This window comes from Seriola lalandi, unplaced genomic scaffold, assembly GCF_002814215.2.
Source record: "Seriola lalandi dorsalis isolate HSWRI2012SDOR001 ecotype SW California unplaced genomic scaffold, Sedor1 jcf7180002054567, whole genome shotgun sequence".
Classification (NCBI taxonomy): domain Eukaryota; kingdom Metazoa; phylum Chordata; class Actinopteri; order Carangiformes; family Carangidae; genus Seriola; species Seriola lalandi.
Genome location: NW_019525120.1, coordinates 1,121,205 through 1,144,516, shown reverse-complemented (window position 1 = coordinate 1,144,516; position 23,312 = coordinate 1,121,205). Strand labels below are relative to the sequence as shown.

The window sequence follows — 23,312 nt, the reverse complement described above, 5'->3', positions numbered from 1 at the left end:
TATTTTTGCTCCTCTTTTTTATTTAAATGTGTAAAAATCACTGGGGGCATGCCCTCATTTTCAATGATGTCAAGAGTACACACAACAGAATAAATACACAAAAACACACAACAGCAGAACACATTAAAAACTGTTACATTCAAGAGTGGGATAATGTCAGTACGCTAACATAGCCTACTCATGCTAATATGCTTTTGCTAATATGACGTTTAGCAGGTAGAATGTTTACCATGTTCACCACTTTTGTTTAAAGCTGAGGCTGATGATGAATGTTGTTAGCTTTGCAAGTATCTGGTCCAAAACAAAATATGCTAATATGCTAATCCATCCAATAGACCTAGTACTTGTTACTCAAAATCAGTCACACTAGAGGAAAAGTCAGGGGCTCACCAGTGTATTGAAGATTCATTATCTGGGGACCATGAAAGCCTGTGATATTTTAATCTGGACCGAAGTGATGGCCCCACAAAACCATCCCCAGAACCACCCAGCTAGCATGGCTAAAAACACAACGCATGTCCTCTTGCATCAGAAAGGGAAGTGAGACAGAAAGACAAACCACTCACCAATGAAAGACGTCTCTCCGAGGTAGCCTCTCCGCTTAAGCACCACCTCCAGAAACTTGTCCTCCTCGTCCACCACATAGTACTCTTTCTCCAGAGAGATCCAGGCCCAGTCCAGCCGGAACTGCTGTCCCTTCAGCTTGTTACCACCTGGACAAAATATATAAGCACATAAAAGCATTCTGTTAATGGTTTATTCTTTATCTATCTGAACTATCTGCTTCTTAAATAACTCAAGTTTGAAAGTGTAAACATCTCTATTAGATCTCTATGGAAAAACTGCCGTGGAGGGTCTGTGCCCATTTCTTTTCCTGATTTAACCAGCAAATACTGCGTTAGGTTTTCAGCAAAAAAAACTGGAAAGGAAACTATGAGGGGGATTTCTGTGACCCAAGGGAGCAATTACTGTAAAACTGTAATGAAGAAAAAGTGTTTTAATTATTTCCAATGTGCAGTCCAAATGTTCACAACACATCTGCTGCAGAATATTTACAGATTCATTAAAAAAAAGACACCACACAATCTTGAACCGTCCTATATGTAATAGACGATCTTTTTCTGAGGTCTATAATGAAATTCACATTCTCCTACTGCATTTTTTTTTTCTTCTCGCTTCTGCAAAAATAGCACATCATCTTGAGGATCTGAGTATGCCAGCCAATCAGTGCTATAAAGGAAGGGGTTTGCAGAGTAAATGGTTGTGTTAGCGCTAGGCTAATAGTACTCAATAGCTGCCACTTCAACAAGCGGACAGAAAGGATGCTATTTGTAAGGATGCTTTGTGTGTCTAATTTACCCACCTACTGCCGGGGTACAGGAGAGAGTTCTGCAATAATGAATAGAAATAGTGAGAAAACATTGTAAAACTGGAATAAAAGAAGTGGAGGAGGGTTTTTTTTTTCTGCTTTTGTGTTGTGATGAACAATGCTTTGCTGTGCATGGCATTCCGGTGAGTGCTGAACTAGACGTCTGAGAGTGTGTTTTTACAGAGGGAAACGCAGGGGCGAAGGACTGTTTGTGCAAGCGTTATGTGTTGGCTGTCAAGAAGGAAATCTCATAGAATCCTATTCAAGATGATTTCAAAGATGTTTGTTCTTTCAAGTCATTTATGCCTCTTAAAGGCTGAAGCAGTACGGCAGTTAAAAGCACCAACAGCATGGCACTTCACCCCCGTCAAATGATCTCATGGAGATCACAAATGGCAGCAGGACAGTTTTGTATTTCAAACCTCCTTGTGCAAAAAAAGTGGGTGCTACGGTGTGACTACTCCTGCATTCTCACACTCTGATAACAGGTAAAAATAAGAATATTTCCCTCATATATATCCTGATTAATAAATAAATAATAAATAGTATCATAAAGAGTGGAAATGACACCCTCCAACTCCACATCAAAGTGCAGATACAGGTCCAGCTCTGTTAGAAAGAAGCTCTAAACATGGTCTACAGACGTGGTGCTAAAACACAGCAGGGGTGAAAAGTTCAGCACTTTCCGGCTTAGCACACATAGCAACAAAAACGCCGAGGTGAGGAGACAGCTAATACAATCAGAGCCCAAGTATCCTCCAAAAAGTCTTTAGGCCAAGTTCAGCCTTCACTTCGGAGTTGCAAATATAAAAATGCACACTTACACCCACGCAAACACACACACACACACACACACACACACACACACACACACAAACCCAGTTCTTCCTTTTCAACTTCGCTGCAACCTTGACTTTCAGCCCAGCTCCCTGAAAGTAAATGCAGCATAAGCTGCCTGAAGTCTTACAGTGTGCGTGTGTCTGTGTTTGTGTGCATGTTTGTGAGTGTGTACCAGTCCTACTGTGTGACCTCCCACTGGAGGTGAGGAACTGCACACAGACAATAGGGATCTGAATCGGTGGGCTTCAGACTGCCTCATTCCTCCAGCCTTTCGAAGGATAAAAGACTTCTCGTGTGCTGACCATTCAAAAAAAAAAAACTGCTTTGAAATCATCCTCAATAGAGCTAAATTCACTTTACACCTTCTTTCAAAGGCTTTTCTAACAACAACTCACCACAAGGGTTTTTTTTTTTTTTTTTTACCAATTAGGGATCACAGTTTCTGTACAACAAATTTCGAGGATCTGGGCACTGAGAAATCTACAGAGAAAAACTCTGATACTACGGTTTTGTTCTTCTTTATGGAAAAATCACAGGACAGCTGTCCAGTCAGATGAAACTACTTTTTAATCACAAAAGCATCTTACTTTAATGCACACTAAGAATGTTTACATGATGCTCATATTAAGTTTGTTACAGCTGCTGGTTTTTCATCATTCTCTCCTGAAGTTCAAGATATGTGAATGGTTTGCTGCACGTCATCATGAAAACCACCATATCTTGTTTGACACGCTGTGAGACAGTGTAGACTCAGCTCCTGACTCAGATAATGTCGGTCTGGTCAAATGTTAAAATTCGCTAAGGAAGATGGGCTTTGGCGAAACAGGTATCTTTATCATTATATTTTCTTGTGGCTCACAAAACTTTGGGATTTAACTCTCTTCGCCCCATTTTACATCACACTCCAAATGAACATTCCATTGTTTAAGCGCCACCAACATGTTTTTGTGTAATATTACTGAAGCAAATGGTGTTGTCTGAAAGCCTTGCTTGCAGTGATGAAGCAGTGAGAATTATATTAACCAACACTGCCTCAGTAGAGCTTTATGGTTTCTTTCATCTCACTGTTTTGGTTTTACGGCCCACATATTACAGTATGGCTCAGCCTTAATGCTGTCTTTTGCAGATTAACCCACTGTATTCTACCTGCCCAACACTAAACAGTGCATGGAAACGCTAAAAATCCAAATATCCGAAGTTAGTGAGACCTAACCAGAGCTACAGTGATTTTTAAACTACTTTTTAAGCAGGGCAGAGACGCAACTCTGATCGAATGCTAATGCTGCTGCTTGACTGCTGGGTGTAGATAGACGTCTGTTTACTCTGCTGTCCTTCAGCTTGTTTGGTCATGGGAAGTGTCACTCCTATTTTAAATAAAATGGCTTTTTCATACAAAGATGATCAGTCGAGCTTTCATCGCACACTAACCCACACCTCTCTTTTCTTGGAGACCCTCAACCCCTAAAACAAACCCATCATGAAAGTACAACCACTCAAAAGCACATCAAAACAAGTGTTACTGACCCTCAGCTAGGCCTGGGTATCTGCGGTGCTTCTGAACATGCTGCTAAGCTTCAGCCTAGATTCTCACACTTTGGGCTTAGGGAGAGGATCGAGTCTTTCAAGTCATAAAACTTGAGGCTATGTAAAGTCAAGAGATCTTAGTGTTAAAGTCAAAGTGGAGTTGAAAGTAATTTTTTTGAGTTTATTAAAGCAGAATCTGGAAATTCTTGATCTGATTCTGACTTGAGTCGAAAGTCTTGTGATTTGAGTGCACAGAGCTGTCACGCATGTTCTGTCTGAGTCAGCTTAAGAGCAAATGGAAAGTCAGAGTTTAGTGAAAAAGAAATTTTGAAAAAGGATAAAACAGCAAAACAAATATCTGAACATCAGCAGCATTTTTCCCCCTATATAATGATTCTCATACTGTGTAACAGCCAAGCAAGAACCAACTCAGGCTATTTCTCACAACAAAGCCTGAACCGCTGTGATTACACCAACCAACCAAACCAACATTACAACCACTTAACTTCCTTTCTTCAGTTCTGCTGATTGTAGTCAATGTCACTAAGAGTGTCCACTCAATGCTTTACACAATATGGTATAACCTATTTTATGCTGTATGCTGTATGTTACATGTCACTGAGCCATATAATTAACTTCCTTCTCGCGACAATAGACAAATCAGACTGAAATCATGACACAATAAATACATAAAAACAGTCTGCACAAAGCTGTCACATTAAATCTTCAGATCAAATCTCTGAAAGTGCTTTTCCAAACTCTTTTCACGTTAAAGGTCCCATATTGTATGAAGTGCGATTTCCATGTCTTTTTTTTTCATTATAAAGCGGGTCTAAGTTCCATATTAATACTGTGAAAGTATCAAAACGCTCAGTCCACAGAGAAATGCACACAGCCTGTATTCAGAAACTGTGTCTTAAAACAAGGCGTCAGGACTTCTGTAACTTTGTGATGTCACAACAAAGCAGTCATCACCCTGAGCCGTGCCCCAAGCCCCGCCCATCTGGACCCATCATCCAAACTTGCAGGGTTTGGTTTCTTTTAGTGTTTACCCTGTTCAACCCTGTTTTACTTCCTCCTCCTGAGAGAGGAGGAAGTAAAACCACATGGAGATGGTTTTTGGTTTTTAAAAATATATCTTCTTATGGATCAACACTTCAAATAAAATACTGTGAAAAATATGGGACTTTTAAAAAATGGCACTTAGATTGACATAGATTTTTATAATTCAAAGTTTAAAATTAGGCTTTTAGCTTCATGCTTTAAAAAAAAAAATCAGGGCTGTCTCATCCTGAGTTTCAGCTGTGTGTTTATGTGTGTGTGTGTGTGTGTGTGTGTGTGTGTGTGTGTGTGTGTGTGTGTGTGTGTGTGTATACATGTCTGAGATTTCACCCTCAAATCAAAGGAAATTTTTTCACAGCAAGATGATGCGCTCTGCTGTTCAGTACATCTGCTGCTGGCAGTGTGGCCCTTCCCTCGCTGTTACGTCTCCATCTACCTTGAGAGCTCCTTTGTATACGATTCCAGAACTCCCAGTGCAATTGGCAACCAAACAGCTATATGCAACCAACAAACCCAAAGATCTTTTCTCTCAGCTTTGGAAAACCTTTGAGAAGCATTGGACCGGGACGTAATCGCTAAATCTGCTATCTATTCATTCAGTTGACAACATGTTCCTTTTCACGAGGTACGTGAAGCACTTTGACACTCTCCCTCTGCTAAAATAGACTAGCAGTAATATTTCAGTAGTAATAGGAGCCCACGCACCACCCAGCTGACAGGAGTGGCACTCTGAATAAATTTTGATGGCTGACAAAATACAAACATCTCACTCCCCCTCAGGATGTTTCAGTACCTTTTAGTTTATCCTGACAGATGTGCGGTCGTCACACTGGTGGGCATGGCATTTGGCAAAGAGTACGGTAAAGACTGTGAAGGGTCCTGCACTCAGCTGTTTCTTTAGACTACAAGGTGTGTGTATGTGTTGTGCTCACAGATATATCGGACTGAAAGCTGGTCATTTTACAGCCCTTTAGCCGTTTACTGCCCAAGGCGAGCAGCATGAGAGTGAATACCTCCTGAGGTGTCTTAGACATCAGTAGGCTGACCAGGGAAAGTACGTTTATTTAAAATGCTGCTCAACTCGAGGGCAAATTGACATTAATGTGCATGAGGTTTCTTTGTGGTTAATTCACCAGGATCAAATACATTTTGACTGTCTCCACTGACACTTTAACACGAGCGCAGGTAATTATTTCCACTCGTCAGTGCGTTTGATCAATCACTTCACACAACTTCACAACCAAATCCAAAATGCATGGATATCAGGGAGACTATATATATGCATTTGTATGCGTGTGTGTGTGTGTGCCTGTTGGCAACAAAGGAAGTGAAGTGTACATACAATTAACCACCGCCCCTGCACCCCCAACCCCACCACCACACAACCTGCCCTAAAGATATAAAAGTTGCATGCGCCAGGATAATGCATTGTTTCCTTCCTACGTTCAATAGCCATCAGGCATGGCTGCGGTGCAGAAACACCTCAAGCAACCTCGTACATGACACTATAAGAAACTGACATGTAGGGCAGAGATTCCTCCCTCCTTTGAAGTTCTTGTGATACACTTAATAACCTTGAGGTTTTTCACTGATGTCTACAAAAACATCCGTATATGACCCTGAGCGTAGCTAACGGGGAAAAGGCTTCGGGACAAAGAAATGGCAGCTTCCTTAAAAGGTGTATGTGTGTGTGTGTCTGCACTTGTAGCTACAGCTGCGCATGTGTGCGTACATACATCTCCATTTGTGTGTCTGTGTGCGTTTTGAGTGTCAGATGAATAATAACACCTAAAAGCATTTGTCGTCCCGCAGGATTTTTTTTTTTTTTGTGCTCATCACAGAGGCAGAACTGCTGTGCGCCTATCACTCCAGCTTCGGCACAAGTCTCCCCATGCCGTTAATATAATATTTAACAGAGGGATGGGTTACTGAAATCCCTGGTTTCTCCTTGCCACCTTTTCTTTTTGCTATGCTCTCATTTCCCTCCATTGTCTCCTGCAACTCTTCAGATGTTCATGTTTACTTCAGTGGCTTGCCATACTTTTAGATGTATGGTTTTTATTATTTTATAATAAAGCAGAGCTCGGAACAGCTCCCCAGCGCTATGTACTTTCATACTGCAATGTGAACAGAGAAGTGCAGAATCACATTTACACTGTGATGCTTATATGATTAACAGTAAATATAAATTAAAGGTCCATTAGAATCTATTAAAAATGAAATAGCAGGAAACAGACGGTTCATGACACATGTTAAGACAGTAAAAGAGAGAATATGAGGTGGAGCTGTCACTTTCATACCGTTTTATGTTGTACAGAGAAAATCATGAGGAGGAAGGACAGGGGGAAAATTGGATGAAATAACTAACTTTTAAGATTTAAAAAAAAATGTAAATCATAACATTTCAGTGGCAAAATAAATGTTGCAAAGACTCATCTTTTTGTTTATTCGTCAGATTAGAGCGTGTTTGGTCATGTTTGTGTAGTGGATCAGTTGTCAAGCTTAGAGAAACACAGAATCACAGATGATTAGCATGATGAAAAAAATCCCTTCACATCTCTCAACAAGTCTCATGCTCTCATCTCGACGCTCTAATGAGATGCAGATCATCGCCGGGCGACATTCGCAACTGCAGAATGTGCCGTAATTCTACAACAGAGACATCCATCAGTGCCAGCACTGACAGACAAACACGGCGGGAAGAGACAGCAGGACGAAACAGCAAGGGTGTGACAAGTAAAACCAAATTCTGATGCCTCAGACAAGAGGCGACGCTCAGCACAATAAACCGCAACATGCTTTGAGATTAAACTAAACCAGACGGGGAGGGCAACACGTTAAGACTGTACCTCGAGAGGAAAACAGGACACTGATAGGCGGCGAGACAGATAAAAATAACACCAAAGAAGAAAAAATATATAATGAACACGAGATGCTGAGCGGAGTAAAAGAATGGAAAACGAATAAAACGCATCCAGAAAGATCTAAGACTGACAGTGTGAGAAGGGTGAGGTGAAGGCGATAAAGATGGAAGCGTTGGGCCCTGGGAGAAGTGAATGACAGTAAATTCCTGAATGTAGACAGATAAAGAGAATCCTCTATCAAAGCCAGGAGACGTGTTAGTGTGTGTGTGTCAGTCTGTGCCTCATGCTGATGTATTACCTTGCTACTCTGCCCTGATCAGCTGGACAGGTTAACACCAAAAAAAAAGAAAAAAAAAGAAAGAAAAAGGGATTCACCTGCTCCATTTGTTGCCGTGGTGACAGCCAGTTTATATCTGTGTGTTTGGTTTTTGTAACTTGACTTTCAAAGAGAAGACGGCGAGATATATTGACTGGGAGAAGCAACAGGACAACTACTTTGGAAACAAATCTCTTGAATTCTTAATGTAACCCCTTGCCTTTAGTGTAAATTGTTTGAGTGTAGTTTGGTGTTTGTGATTACTGTATCTACTGGATTTATTTACTGCTGGCGGTGCAACAAATTGCAGCTCAGGGACAATAAAGATTACCTTGCGCCTAGAATTAAAGTTCCCATATTGTATAGTATATATACTATATACTGCATAGTGAGATTTCCATGTCTTCTTTGGTGAGGTCTAGGCTCTATATTAATACTGTTAAAGTATCAAAGCGCTCAGCCCAAAGAGAAACTCACACAGCCTGTATTGAGAAACTGAGCCTTAAAATCAGTCAGGACTTCTGGAACTTTGTGATGTCACAACAAGGCAGTCACCGCCCTCAGCCGTGCCGCAAGCCTCGCCCACCTGGACCCACCATCCAGCCTTGCAGGATTTGGTTTTTCTTGAGTGTTTACCGGAAATCTGCTATATTTTTATCCAATCACTCAGAAAACAGTCAGCCAATCAGAAGAGAGGCTCATGCCGGGAACACACTGGATGTGTGGCGTATGCGCCAGTGTGTTCCCGGCCTCAGAGCCTCTCTCTTGATTGGCTCACCAACCTGTTGTTACTAGAGCTCCAGAGAAAAGCCTGAGAGAGGAGATGTAAGACTACATTAAGATGGTTTTTGGTATTTAAAACCACAAATATATCTTCTTATGGATATAAAAAAATTCAAATAAAACACTGGAAAAGTGTAAAAGTGTATATATATATATATACATTTTTATAAACACAAAAATCTAAGACTGAACTATTATTATCATTATCATGATTATTATTTACATTCCGTGTGTTTGCGGATGACTTCACATTTCTGAGCCAAGATATAATCAGACTCTGTGATTCATTCCATTATTGAGCTGAAGGGTTTAAAAGGTATTAGAGAAGCAGTTTAGAAGAAAAGGGCACCCCGGGGAGGTTATATCATCTCAAGTGTTGTCACTACTGTTATAGAAAAAAAGCTTTTTGATGAAGGGGAAAAAGTCACTGTGGCGGCGCAGATTCATACCCAATCACACGTCATGCACAAACAAAATTGACGATAAAGAACCGGTGCCCTTCCAGTGCAGTCTGTGGTGATAATTAGTCTTCTAGCACTAACAAGGGGAAAAGCTGCAGACAGTATGTTGTTTTATTCAAGAGAAAGTTGTGACGGACTAAATGCACGTCATGTGTATTGCGAGCAGTGAAACATGGATGAAGTGGGGATAAGGAAACTGCAGGGGCTCTTTTAAGGGGATATATTGTAACTTCACATAAAGCAGTGGTATGTCAAGGCTGCTCATGGGCAGGGAGGGGTGAGGACGGGATGAAAGGAATCTGTTGTAACAATCAATGCCATTTGCAGTGGGACGAGAAACATAGAGAAAAAAAGAGATGGGATGAGAGGAAAGAGCGAGAGGAAACGCATCGGTCTTATTCAGCAGGTACTTCCCTCGGAAATGATCCGTCTGTGTGAGAACACATGAAATACTTTGTAACTAAATGAATGAAACTAGATGAAAATGACAAATCAATCATCATTGATTGTATTTTTAAGCATGTTTTCTCTTAGCTTTGAGCTATCCATCACTTTGATTTCTGCCACTACCCAGTGGATGTGAATGAAATTCGAAAGCAACATCTCTTCCAAGACACAACGCAGCAGTCACTCTGAATAATCCAAAGATCTCACTGTCAACAGTTGCTGCTGTTTCATCCAAATAAAAGCAATCAAGAGCCAGGTCTGTCTTATCCACAGTACACTGCTTACAGACAAGTAATAAATTCCACTCAGATTCATTGTATTGTGTCAGTGGCAGAGATGTTGGAGACGGATGTCGCACAACCTGGACAAATAAAACCTATAACTATCTGCATGGCTGGATACCACTAGAGTTAAGCCATAAAATTTGTGCTTTTGTAACTTGGATGAAGCAACCTTTTTTACCTAGAACGGACACAGTTAATTAGCCAAGCCATTGAAAATAATTAGCAGCTATTGTGGTAATTGATGGATTCCAAACATTCTCTTTTGTTCCAGCTTCTCAAACATGAGGATTTTTCTGATTTTCTTTGTTTGTTCTCTTTGTTTATAGTCAACACAACAGCTCTGGTTTCTAACTGTTGGTCAGACAAAATATTTGAAGACATCTTGACTCATTGTGACATTTTGCGGACCAAATGATGAAGCAATTAATCGTGAAAATAATTTGCAGTACTGCAAATATTCTGTTTTCGTCTTTCATCGCTAAATGTGCCGTTTCTTTCTGCTGCATTTTAACTCGCTGAATGTCCCACAGCCAGAGAGAAGCCTGGGAAACAAGTTGTGTTCCAGCCCATTACAGTCAACCACAGCGATCGCAGCTGGTCTTAACCTGTGACAGAAGGTGCTTCCTGCTACTCTTCCTCTATGGATGAGCCGGTAATAGAGCCATGTAATTACCAGTGGTAATTACCAGTGGTTGCCTGGGAGCTCTGCCCAGCTTAGATGCCCAGGGCCCTCATTACTCACAATGCTGCCTGAGCTCTTAAATATCAAACACCTCTTTGTGCTGGAGGCCTGACCGCCCCTTAGCCCCCGGCTACCCCTCAGTGCTCTGCTGTGCACGCATGTGTGGGATTGTTTGAGTGAGTGGTGTGTACGAGTGCACATGTATGTGGATAAGTGCTTTAATTTATATACTTATGTGTTTGTATATACATAAATATAGGTGTACCTGCTTACATGTGAATTCACGTATTAGAACTTCCAGCTGTAGACGTGGAGGAGTTGATTTTGGGGGGGTGTTTCTTCCTTGGGAGGAAGACACTGAGAAGGATGCTTCAGACTTTATTGTACCAGCTACTGTGACTCACTGCACTGCTGCCCTTTAACAGTGTGTTAAAAGCTTCCTCTCCCCCTCTCTCTCTCACTCTCTACATATATATATATATATATATATATATATATATATATATATATATATATAATAAATGTTGGCTTTTCTTTGCTAATTCTACATCCGGAACCAGTCTGCAGTAACGCCAACTCTCCTGAGAGGGAAGGAGGCTCAAGTAGATCCAGTAAACTTATGGATTGATAATATAAACTCATGTACTTGAAGTACAGAGTTCCTGTTAAAAGCCTCAGGCCTTTTTATTAAAACCATGACTATTGCCAAGAGCAGAGACGAAAAAGAAAAAAAAAATCTAAGAACTTTAGAGGAGCATGGACAATCAATTAGTCAATGTTTCTCCTTTCATGTGCATAAACACACTGTTATTCTCCTACACATTTGCATTTTTCTTCTGAGTGCATTAGTGCTACAGTATGAAAAGCACGTCTGAAAAATCAGTCTAGGGCCATTAGCACATTTTTATACAGAAAGTGTGCAATACATGGTTTTTCTATTGTGTAATTTGAATAGCACGTTTAATTTTTGGATGTCAGTGATTAAGTCAGAGAGTAATTTTAAACTGAAGGGCAGAACACCATCTAAACATGACTGTTATATCCCACTGAAGAACACGCCCAGCCTTGAGAAGAACAATGAAGAAATAACCTTGAAAAGAGACTCACGACCTCAACGTTTTCATATGACTCTCAATTATACGTAGTCTTGTCGTCCTGTGAGTCTCGGAGAAGCAAAGTGTTATTTCGCTGAGTTAGTGAATGTGAATATGAGGATTTCTCTGCCAAGTCCATTAAATTCAAATACCCCAGTGATGGGAGGCTTACAACGCTCTACATCAGTTGTTCTGTGCGTGCTCCATTTTTAATACAGCACCATCATATTTGATCATAGAGGAAATGAACATACTGAGAGAAATGAGAGAAACTGCTGCGACTTGTTCTGAATGTTTCCTGTACTGAAACACGTGTGTGCTATTACACACACACACACACACACACACACCTCTTTCTTTTTACTGTGCATCTATGTGAGGACCCCACAAATGGCACAAATAGCTAGTAGCTGCGCATTTGCACATGGAAAGTAAGGTTGTAGCAGAGTTGCGGAAATTTCAATCAATGTGTATTTTGGATATTGTCGTCAGCGGACAAACGGCGACCACAAGTCAATTAGTTAAAAAAATAAATAAGAAAGAAAAACAGAGCAGAATCCAATATGAAATAAACCCATAAACCTGTTATCTGACTGTTTTAACACATGGTTAGTGTGGAGTGGGAGTGTGGGGCTCTGAGTGTGTGGCATTACATTTGAAGTTAAACCCCAACATGAAGTGTTTATGAAGGTATTTATCATGGTCACTTGATTTTTAAAAAATGTTTACTTTTTTTTGTCATTCCTTATGTTTTTTTATGTATTCAATAACTTATACTGCATTGCTTTACAAACCTTTCTATAAATAATGGACAATAAAGGACAAAACATTCTGATAAGACCAGAAATAAGACAAACTTTTGGTGTATGTTTTGGTATTTGCCCGGCATGTCCCACACTGATGTTTGTTCTCTCCCTCTTGTTTTATTCTTATTGCCCGCTGACACAAATACTTTGAATTTGAAAGGCTTTGAAATGTTATTGCTATATAATGATCATTACTGTTCAATAGTAAAATATTTGGTTTTCTTTCCTGAGTTCTTCATAAATCGCAGAAATTTCCTATATGATCCTCCCAGTTGCTGATTGCTTCATTAGCGGCTGCCTTTAGTAGAAGGAAGCTAATTTATGCACACTGCGAGCACACTCTTATAGGACGAAATGTACAAAATTTTAAGTGGCATTTGCATAATTTCAGTCGCAGATGACAGTTATTATATGCATCTCAAGTTCATTATGACAAAAATAGAGAGGAAGATAAATTTGATACTGATTTTACCGATAGAAGAAGAAACCATGCTGTTATTTGTGCTCATTTGCTCTGTATAAGAGAGTTGTCCTGACCTTCTGTAGCTTGTATTTTCAATACAGGGTTCAAATTCCCTTCTCTGTGCTGACAAAAAAATAACTCGTCCTTGCATCAGGACAGAACATACAGTAATACTGCCTGACACATCCTGCAGTTAAATCCACAAAGTACACAGGCAGCCTCATCAAATCATTGAACTGTGAAAATGACACGAGTTAATCTCAGCGACCACAGAAAGAGTTCTCTTTCTTTATGAAACTTGACTCCTCATCAGTTTCTCCAGCGAGTTAACAAGATGTAGCATCATTTGTAGCGTACAGGTACAGAAGCACGGCCTCTGTTGGCCCCGCGCAGATTCTTCAAATCCCAAATCAAACGAAGTCAGCGCAAATGCATCAGAAGCTCGACAGAGAGGGGGAGGAGGAGGCCTTCGTTTAGCACAATGAATATGAATGAAAACAACGGAAAATGTCGAAAAACAAATTTCACTGAACTGTTTGTGAAATCTGCGGGGGAACTCTTTGAAACAATTAAAAACAGCTGGAATATGATGCTTGACAGCTGACTCGCAGGTGCATCACAATTGTGAGTTGCGAGCTACTGAATGAGTAATGAGTGATTCTCTGAACTGCTGCAGAAAAAGTCAGAGAGGAGAGGGGAGTCGCTAATTCACCCAGAGAGATGAGAATCACACCAGAGCCAGTGACAGGTTTGATCTTCACCTAAGCCAATTTGTATATTTCAAAATTCTGTTTAAGTTAAGGCTGAATGAAAAATCATACTGGAATATTTTTGGCAGACATTGCGATCACGATTTCAGCTGGAATAGTCATTTTTTTGCATTTGATTTTCATTGAAAAAAAAATAATAGAGAAATGATGATGATGGGATTTTTGTTGGGGCTTGTACCAAACAAACAAATAAGCATGTTCCTTTATATGCGGAGAATATGATTTATAGGCCGGGGGAGACTCTGTAGCAGCACAATGCGTCATTAATGGTTATTGTGATACATTTGACCTTTGCAAAAAATTAGAAAAATTGCAGCTCTTGCAAAATGCATTTGGCCATATTGCGATTTCAGTAATACTTCGATTAATTGTTCAGTCCTAGTTGAAATGTCGTTTAGAAACACACTCGGGATATTTCTGCTCGTCCAGTCTAAAGTTTCTCTGGATAAAGCAGCTAAAACCTAAATGCAAACACAAAAGATAAAAAGGTGAAATCTTGAAATCTTACCGTTATCCTCAACAGAGAAGTGGAAGAGATCAGATGTGGCATTTTCTTCATTCCGCAACACGTAGCAGATGTTCAAGTCATTGATATCAGCTGGAACAGAAAAGTAACTTTGGCTTAGTTTCACTTTTTTTTTTTTTTTTTTTCAAAAAACATGCAGGTGTTAAAAAAATCTGAGCTGGACAAAACACAAAAAACTGAAATTTGTGCAAATATGGTAAAACCCTGTCACCTGAAAACCAACAAAAGGAGGACAAACACAAAGATCGCACACAGATGACAAGCAAACAACAACAAATGTTTTGATATAATTAATGACAGAGTGCAAATGAGGGGCCGGCGCGCTCTGCATTTTAAACTGAGGCGTCACACTGTCACATCAATGTGAGATGATGCGCGATTAAAATTCTAAACAACCGCGTGGCTCTGACTTAAAGCAAGGTGAAAGCTAAATTAGAAATCGCACATTGAAGAGATTTGCCCTTGCGAAGGTTAAAAAAATATGTATTTACTTATTTATTTATGAAACAATTTGCATTTTAAGATTAAGAAAAAAAAAAACCTCGTAAAGTTTCATGCTGGCTGCAGAAATAGCCTCAAACACACTTTGAAGTTGCATTATGGTTTTATGGCTTGTTCAAACACTCTCTCTGTCAAATAATCGTTCAAAGATGGAAGCTGTCCTGCTTCAGCACCATATCAGCTACAGTAACAGCAGGTCTCAAGTATCACACTGATTCAGTTCCTTATCAGCACTCAGCATGAACAATTTTCTACCAGAGAAAGCGCTCTGAAAGTCATGCATCTGTAATCCAGGACGATAAGGCCACCACCTCAAATCCAAGACAGCTCGAGCAAAAACCAACAGAGAACGTTTAAATCCTGAACCTTCCAGCTCTCTATGTCAACAGCCCTGAAAACCAGGTGACAGTGGATGTTTTAATGACAGACGAGGGGAAGAATGTTAAAAACAGGATTGCGACAGGGCAAACTGCACTTCCACAGCTGTTTTTTTTTTTCACCCCAACTCCTCTGAATTACAGGGCTCTCTCTGCATTTTTTTTTCACCGTTCTCCAGAAACGTCTATTACAGTGCAGAAAAAAAAAATCATCAAGACTGTGAAAGGGCTTGGCCCCTGTGAACCACCTCCTTCAATAATAGATGTCAGAGGAAGCAGGTTCATAAAAGTATAAACCCCTGACTCCTGGCTGGGACACATCTTAAACCTCTTTGGTGGCTTCCTGTCATCGCAGCCTCTCCCCTCCTACTAACGCGGAGGAAAAATGCATGACCGCTTTACATTTTACACTGATTTAAAACAACAATTACGTCACCCTGCTTTCAGATTGCCGCTCATCTTTCCACATAAGCGAGTATTGATCCGCTTGTATGTCGGGGAGGCAACCAGACGAGGATCTTGTCTTGTGTTGTGACGCAGCCTCAAACCCTAGGACCTTGCAAATATAAAGTCAACACCGTGAACCGGGGGCAACACTGTTCATCAAATATTTAAAGAGAAAGCCTCATGGGATGTGCCCTGGAAATAGGATGAGTAAATAAAGAGCGAGGGATTGTCTCTTTCACCTGACTGATTCCTCTGACGAGCCTGTTTGCTCTCGCTCGCTCACTCTCTCACGCCCCCCTTCCTTCATTCTCTATTTCTCTCATGCCACCTACACCCTCCTCCCCGTTTTCTCCTGCCTCCTTTGCACTCTCTTCCACTTTACTTGCTCCCTCTGCCCCTTCTTCTGCCCTTTTTCCTCTCTTCCTCACTGCACTTTTGTTTCATCTGTGGCTTCCCCCCCCAAAAAGAGTACAGCCTGCACAGTGGTTGTCAGAAGTGTCTGTCTCCTGCAGACTGAAGAGCTCTTTTGTCCCCTCTGTGCTCTCAGCCGCCGTCTGTTCTTACACCAGGGCTGTGGCGCGAGCAGGTGGATTTTCTTACTTGTTCGTATAATTGCCTCAGCATGAAATGAAACGCTGCATTGATTGCGTCGTTTTAAAGCTCAATTACTGGCGTTGTTGTCCTGGCGCTGTTCAATACCAATAAAGAGAAATAAACACATGTAAAAGATTTTCACAAATTCACAGTTCAAGCGCCGCGTCTCATTCTGTCTGTGTTTGTTGAGAGGTTTTAAGTTTTCTATGCAATTTTTTTTTTTTTTTTTTTAAGATGCACAAATTCCAACAAACAGTTTTTCGAATTTGCTCTGCCCTGGCGAAAGCATCAGAATGTGCTGGAACTCAAATGCCATCCTGTCACTAAAAGGTCTGCGCTGACCTTTTCACACCGTCCTCTACTTCTGCCCTGCTTCATTTAACAAACCGCTGTCGAGAACATCAGATGTGAACATTTCCCCAGAGATGCAGAAGTGATAAATTATTCATCTCTAACCATCTACAAGACATTTGCGTGAAACAGCAGCCCCTGACTTTGGTCTGCTAATTATGATTTGATGAGCAGGGCACATCTAAATCAGGCCCCACAAATTAACCATTGAGATTCCCAAGCCCGTCACTCATGGGAATAATTATTTCCACATAAATTAAACTCTTTGGTAGTTGGTGTGAAGAATTAATCAAAACTTGCAGGTTTGCAGGGATTTTTTAACTTTGACAATTTCCTACGGGGTTAAAGTATCATATTACACATTAGCAGATCAAAATGATTTAATACCAAAAAGGATGATTTTTTCATGTCATAATGTAATTTTGCTTACTAATAACAATTTGGAAACTCTTGATATATTATAGAGTGGAATATCATTTCATGTAATTTAGATTCCTAGATAGGATAGATTATATTTTATAATCTCAAGTATTTAGTAAATTAAGTAATTTGATTATGACATCCAGATGCAATATTCATGCAAATGTTAATACATTATAATGTTGATGAAAGTTTTGTGCAGAGCTTACCTTGACTAAATGTGTCGATGGAGTTGTTCCCGTGTCCCAGGTTAATGATGTAACCGTGTTTGGGCTGCGTGGTGATGTGGAACACCAGGGAGCCTGGGCTGCTGTCTCTGTCCTCTGCCCTCAGCACTTTGGAGCTGAGGGGGAACCCCAGGTGACCTGTGGCCAGGATCTTCAAAGCAGGAGCGCCCTTATTCACCACGATCTGTGGGACGCCGTTGTCTATGGCCACGATAGTGATCTTCATGGTTTGAGGGTGCCGGGTCTCAAAGACCGTGTTGGGGAAAACATAGAAGTCAGTGTGTGTGCCGTCGGTGACAGTGAAGGAGAAGGAGTCCTCTGATGATTCTGTGCCATCGTGCTTGTAGCTAATGAGGTTTTCATTTAGGTCTTGTTTTGTGAAGCTGGTGACAGGTGAGGATTGGTTGTAGAGGAGTTTGCCGTGAACAGGAAGCTGAGTGATGGTGAATTTCAGCAGCTTCTCAGCTGTGTCTTGGTCCTCAGCGGTGAGCTCAAATGGTGTAATCAGCTTAATCTGCCCTTCTGTCACAACTAGACTATTTACAGTCACGACCGGTTTCTTATTGTCAACATCCACAATAGAGATTCTGAATGTTCTGAATATGGGATTGTAGCCGTCAGTGACTTCAAACTCAAAACTGTCCATTTTCAACTCGTCGTCGGAGGTGTGGATGTAGTAAACCTTGCTGCCAGCCAGTTGCAGCTGTGTAAAAGACACAATGGGCATCCCGGGAGTGTCTGTACACTCCAAGTGGCCCCTGACAGGGGCCCTTGTGACAGTAAAGACCAAGTTCTCATCAGGGCTGTTGAGGTCAGTGGTGCTGAGGAGATCTGTGGTCAAAGTCACCCTGCCACCTTCTCTCAGAGACACGCCTTTACTGACAACATCAGGGAAGACCATGTCGATGCTGCCGACGGTGATGTAGAAGTAACGATCGATTAGTGGGTTCATCCCATCTGTGACATCAAATTTGACCAAGTCTCGGATGCCCTCCTGCCCATTGTGTGAGTAAACTAGGAGCCCTGCATCGAGCTCACCTTGTGTGAAATTCATTCCTAGCGTGATATTCTCCAGAGACCCGGAGGGAGTTTTCCTCTGCAGGACACCCTGACCAGGCCCAAACCGGATGATATATGTGAGTGTGCTGTCATCTGAATCTAAGTCTGTCGCTTTGAGCGCTTTGCTGTTGATCTCTTTGGTCTCTCCAATTTCCACCTCCAGACCGTCGTTGATGAGCATTCTGGGAGTCTCGTCATCCACAGAGATGATCATAACCATAGCTGTTTTCTGCACAAAGTACTTCCCGTCCGTCAGAATCACATCAAAGCTGTCCTCTGTTGTCTCTGAGTCATCGTGCTCATAAATAATACTCGATGCCTCTCTGATCTGCTCTAAAGTGAAATTAGTCACCAGAACTGAGCCTGTGGGTAGCTGGTTCAAAATGGCACCGTGTTTGGGGGGTTTGGAAATGATGAACGTCAGCTCCTCGGGTGGGATATCGGCATCGGCCCCATTCAGAATCGGAGTGTCGATGACGATGTTCATCCCCTCCATCACGACTATTTCCCTCAAATAAATCTCCGGCTTTTCATCATTTGCCGGGATGATGACAATCGGAAAGAAATGGTTCTCAGAGAAATTGATGCCATCGGAGCACCGAAATGTGAACCTGTCCTCCACCGGCTCTACCCCTTTGTGAATGCTCTGCACATAGTAGACATTCCCCTCCCTGATGTCTCTGATGGTAAAGGCACTGATAGCCGTGCCTGACCTGGACTTTTCTGAGCCTGGGGCTGGTGATATATTTTCCACATAGCCGGCAGTAGGCTGCACAATGATGGTGCAAAGAATATCATCTGTTGGAGTGTCATTATCATCAGCGTCCAAATGCTGAGGGCCGATGGCGTATTTCTCCCCTTCAATGACACTGAATTGAATACCAACTCCGACCTCAGGGGCCTGGCTGTCAACAGGAAGGATAGTGACTCGAACATGAACCCCATTGACCTTATTGCCACCTACTGTCCATTCATCGGACATGTCCGTGAGAGTCAAATTAAAGCCGTCCAGCTGGGAGGCGAGACCTATCTCCCCACTGGTGTGTGCGTACACGACCACGCCGTTAATAATATCAGCCTGTGTGAACCTAGTGGCAGGAACTCCTTTAACCAATATTTCACCCATAACCGGAGGATCCTCCACAATAAAGGTCAGCTGGAGGTCGTCTGTGTCATCATCATGGCCTTGGATGACATTCGTTGTGATTTCTGTGGCTCCGTTTTCCAGCACATCCATGTGAGAACCGATCGTTCCCGCGGGCAGGCTGACGGTTGGAGTTTCATCATCAATGGGCTTTACATTAACTTTGACAGTCACGGTCACAACATGGATCCCATCACTCACATCCAGCTGGAACTCATCGCTCACCGTCTCCTCCCCGTCATGAATATATGATATCTTCCCCTCTGAGATATCCTCAAGTCTGAAAACCCCTTTTTTCTCTAGGTCAGTGAATGCAACCTGGATCTGGCCATGTTTAGGAGGCTGGCTTAAAGCGAAGGTAATCTGTTTACTCTCCGTGTCGAGGTCCGTGGTGTCTAGCTCAGCGATGGTGATGATGTGCATGCCGCGTTCGAGCACAGTAAAGCCAGTGTTTGTAATCTGAGGGGGTTTATTGTTGACGGGCTGGAGGTAGATAGTGAAAGCCCCTTCAACACTATTCCCAGCTGTGTCCTCCACAGTGTAACGAAACTGCACCACGTGGGCTGTGATTCCAAGCTCAACATCCGGGGGACCGTAGGATATTTTATGATGGTTAATCTGAGCTTGTGTGAACTCTGTGACCTCGGTGTCCGGGCTGTCTGTCAGAACCAAAGAGCCGAACATGGCTGGGTTATTTTCATCTGTATCTGTCGGGGGCTGAATAACGGTGTACTTGAGGTCACGGTCCTCGGAGTCCAAATCAGTGTAACGCAAAACTTCTTTGTTAAACTGAGTGAGCTTGTACTCCTGAACTGTCATTTGCAGGGTGGTGCCGGGGAACAGCTCAGGGGGTACGTCATCGATGGGCAAAACCCGGATTATAAACGCGCTCTCTCCTGACTCATTAGGGGGGTCATTGTCGTCCTGAACTGTGAACACAAACTGATCCATGACGGTGTCGGTGTTGTGAGGGCCTGTGTGCTTGTAAAACAGCTTCCCATCAGTGATATCTTTCTGAAGCCACTCTGTCACCTCCTTCTCGTACACTTCGTCTTCAGCGTTGAACTTCCAAGAGGAGGGGTCCTCAGGGGCGTCCGACTGCCTCAGGAGCACCACGCCGATTGTGGAGAAGGGGGGGACGATGGTGAATTTGATAGTTGAGTCTTCAGAGTCGATGTCAGCAGCACTGAGCATGAGGGGAGATATGGGCATCATCTGCTTTTTGAAAAGCACAAGGCCAGTGTTGGCATTGATAATCGGAGGCTCGTCATCAGTGGGGACGATTGTGATCGGAAAAAGGAATTCTACTTCGTTCTTCCCATCCGTCATCTTGAACACAATGTTGTCGCTGTACGTGTCACTCCCATCGTGCTGGTACACAACAACCCCTGTGGTGAGGTCGGCAGGCGTGAAGAATTTCCTTTGAGAGCCCAGCACCATGAGGTCCCCGTGGCGCAGCCCATCCATCACCGCGATGGCGACCATGTCCAGGTTGTCTTCATCGCTGATCTCCAGGTTGTGGGTGCTGAAGAGGGGCCGGGACTGGCCCTCGTACAGCAGCTGACCCGTGTTGCGCGTCACAACTGGGGCCAGGGAATTCATCGGCTTCACGACTATCATGAAAGCGAAGGGGTCTGAGACGGCCCCGTCTGTGTCCACCACCTCGAACTCCAGCTGGAAAATCCTCTCAGTGTCTGAGTCCAGGGAGGGAGGCTTGTAAGCTATTTTCAGATCACGCAGGTCTCTCTGGTAAAAGGACGTGATGGGGAGGTTTCTGTCATCAGTGCTGACTATGTAGCCCTCCTCATAAGATAGGGGAGAGGTGATGTTGAAAATAAGCTCGTCTGGGTCTGACTCTGCATCCTCTGCAGCCAGCATATCAGGGGTGAGGGCCGTCATGACAAACTGGCTGATCTCCATCATCATCATGGACACAAAGCTGGGTTTGGGGCGAGTGTTTTCCTCTCCCTCTCTGATGCGAATCATGAGATGGAAATACTCCTGCTTCACTAGGTTGCCTTCTTTATCATGCAGCTCCACCACCATGGGAACATAATCCCTGTTAGGGGACTTGCGGTCAAACGTGTGCTCGTAGCGGATGTCTGCCTGTGTGAATTCATCACAGTCCATCACGTTGGAAAGTTTACCCCCATCAATAAGTCTTCCATATCTGGGCAGAGTGCTGCCACCAGACAGAGCTGCCACCTCACATTTATGAGCGTCTCTATCATAGGTAAACTCTAAAATCTTCTTATCAATAGGATTACTGAGCCCCTTCAGGTTATCAACAGTGAGAGGCATGTTTTTGGTGAGTAACTCTAGCTGCGTGAAAACAACTTCCACCTCCATCATGAACGGGATAATGACGGTTTCGGTTTGAGCGTCATACCTGAGCTGCAGCCGCACTCTGTCTTTAGCCGGACTCCTGGAGCCGTAGTGGGAGTACGTCACATCATTGGGGCCGAAATCACACGGAAACTTTTTGGGAGAGAGGTGCCCGGGTCTCTGTGAGAGCGGGTCGTTATCCAGGACGGTGATGCTGCATCGATCCCCCGGCTGAGTCTGAATCACCAAATCATTGATGGGATCGATGAAGACCGATCTCCCGAAAGGCACGCGTATTCCGTTGTTGGCCACCAGGATTGCATCTTCTGACAGTTCAGATCTGAGAGCGTAAAATAATCCAGAGCTGTCAGGCTGCGCAGAAACAAAACCTGTTACTGAGAAACACAGGAGAAGTCTGTAGAACAACATCTCGGCAGCGGAGGTGATCCAAAGCATCCGAGAAAAAAAAACAAAAAAAAAAACAGTCACTCTGCCGAGGTGATGCTGAAAAATCCCGCGCTCTTTCTCAGGTTGAAAAAAGGAAAAAAAATCCCCAAAGTGTTGGGAGAGTCAGCTGGGATGTCTACACGGCGACACCCGTGCATCTGTCCGCCCGGACCCTCGACATACTCAGCGAGAATAGCGCGCAGGAGTTTTTAACTTCAGACACTTGAGAGGCTGCGTAAACGTGCTGCCGCCCACCTCCGCACACATTGGAGGGAGTTTAGGGCTTGGTGCCTCAGCCTGGTCGGCGATAGGCGGCCCGGCTGACACTCACAGGTGGAGGGGGGAGTGAGGGGGGTGGGGCGAGGCTTAGAGGATGATCTGAATTACACAAAATGTGATTCATTTAGTTCAATTACTGAGGCTGCGGGGAAACATAAGCGAACGGAACACAGAAGTCTGCAAGGAGCACGGATTTGAAAACAGTCGCTCAAGTCGAAGGTGATGGTGAGAAATCATCAACTCAGTCTCTCTCCGAGGTATAATAAGGGCGTTCCGAGGCTTATTTAAATACGACATAAGACATAAGATCATATGATCATGTCTCCTGTGAAGACACACACTGATGGATTTGGGAGAAAGGAAAAGAGAAAGTTGAATCTCTCCACTAACTTTTTTACATCACTGCTTTGATGATAAATACTAGTTTGACTTAGTTGAAAATTTAATGAATAATTTAAATGATTTATGCCCTATTGCAGACTATATATATATATATATATATATATATATGTGTCCCTGCGTTCATGTTTACTACTCCAGAAAATGAAGCTTGGTAGTGTCCTCTCTCTCTCTCTGTCTCTCTACTAAACTATTTCCTGTGTCTTCTGTCAGACTGTTGAATGAAGTAAAAAAAAAAAAAAAAGAAGTTCATATTAACATGTCCAGAAACTACAGGTGATTTTACACATGATGGTACTCCCTGAGTATGAGAATAAACTCTAACATTAGCTCCAAAAACAGGGAGTGCTATGGGTAAAGAAAAGAGAAGAAAAAAGGGAAGGGGATCAGCTCCTATCCAAAGCATGGCCTCCATACTTGAGAGATGAGATGTGACACTGACGGGATAAAC

General features: G+C 42.6%; 1 protein-coding gene across 1 annotated transcript in view; it reads right to left on the bottom strand.

Annotated features, from left to right (window-relative positions):
- LOC111662630 (FRAS1 related extracellular matrix 2) overlaps positions 1 to 22,316 on the bottom strand; it is a 60,227-nt gene extending 37,911 nt beyond the window's left edge. The window contains exons 1-3 of the mRNA XM_023416551.2: positions 17,191 to 22,316; positions 14,274 to 14,363; positions 567 to 713 (exon numbers count right to left, since the gene is read on the bottom strand). Of these exons, the coding sequence (XP_023272319.1) occupies positions 567 to 713; positions 14,274 to 14,363; positions 17,191 to 22,192 (5,239 nt within the window). The 5' untranslated portion in view covers positions 22,193 to 22,316. The remainder of the gene's footprint in view (positions 1 to 566; positions 714 to 14,273; positions 14,364 to 17,190) is intronic.
- Positions 22,317 to 23,312: the final 996 nt, after the last annotated feature.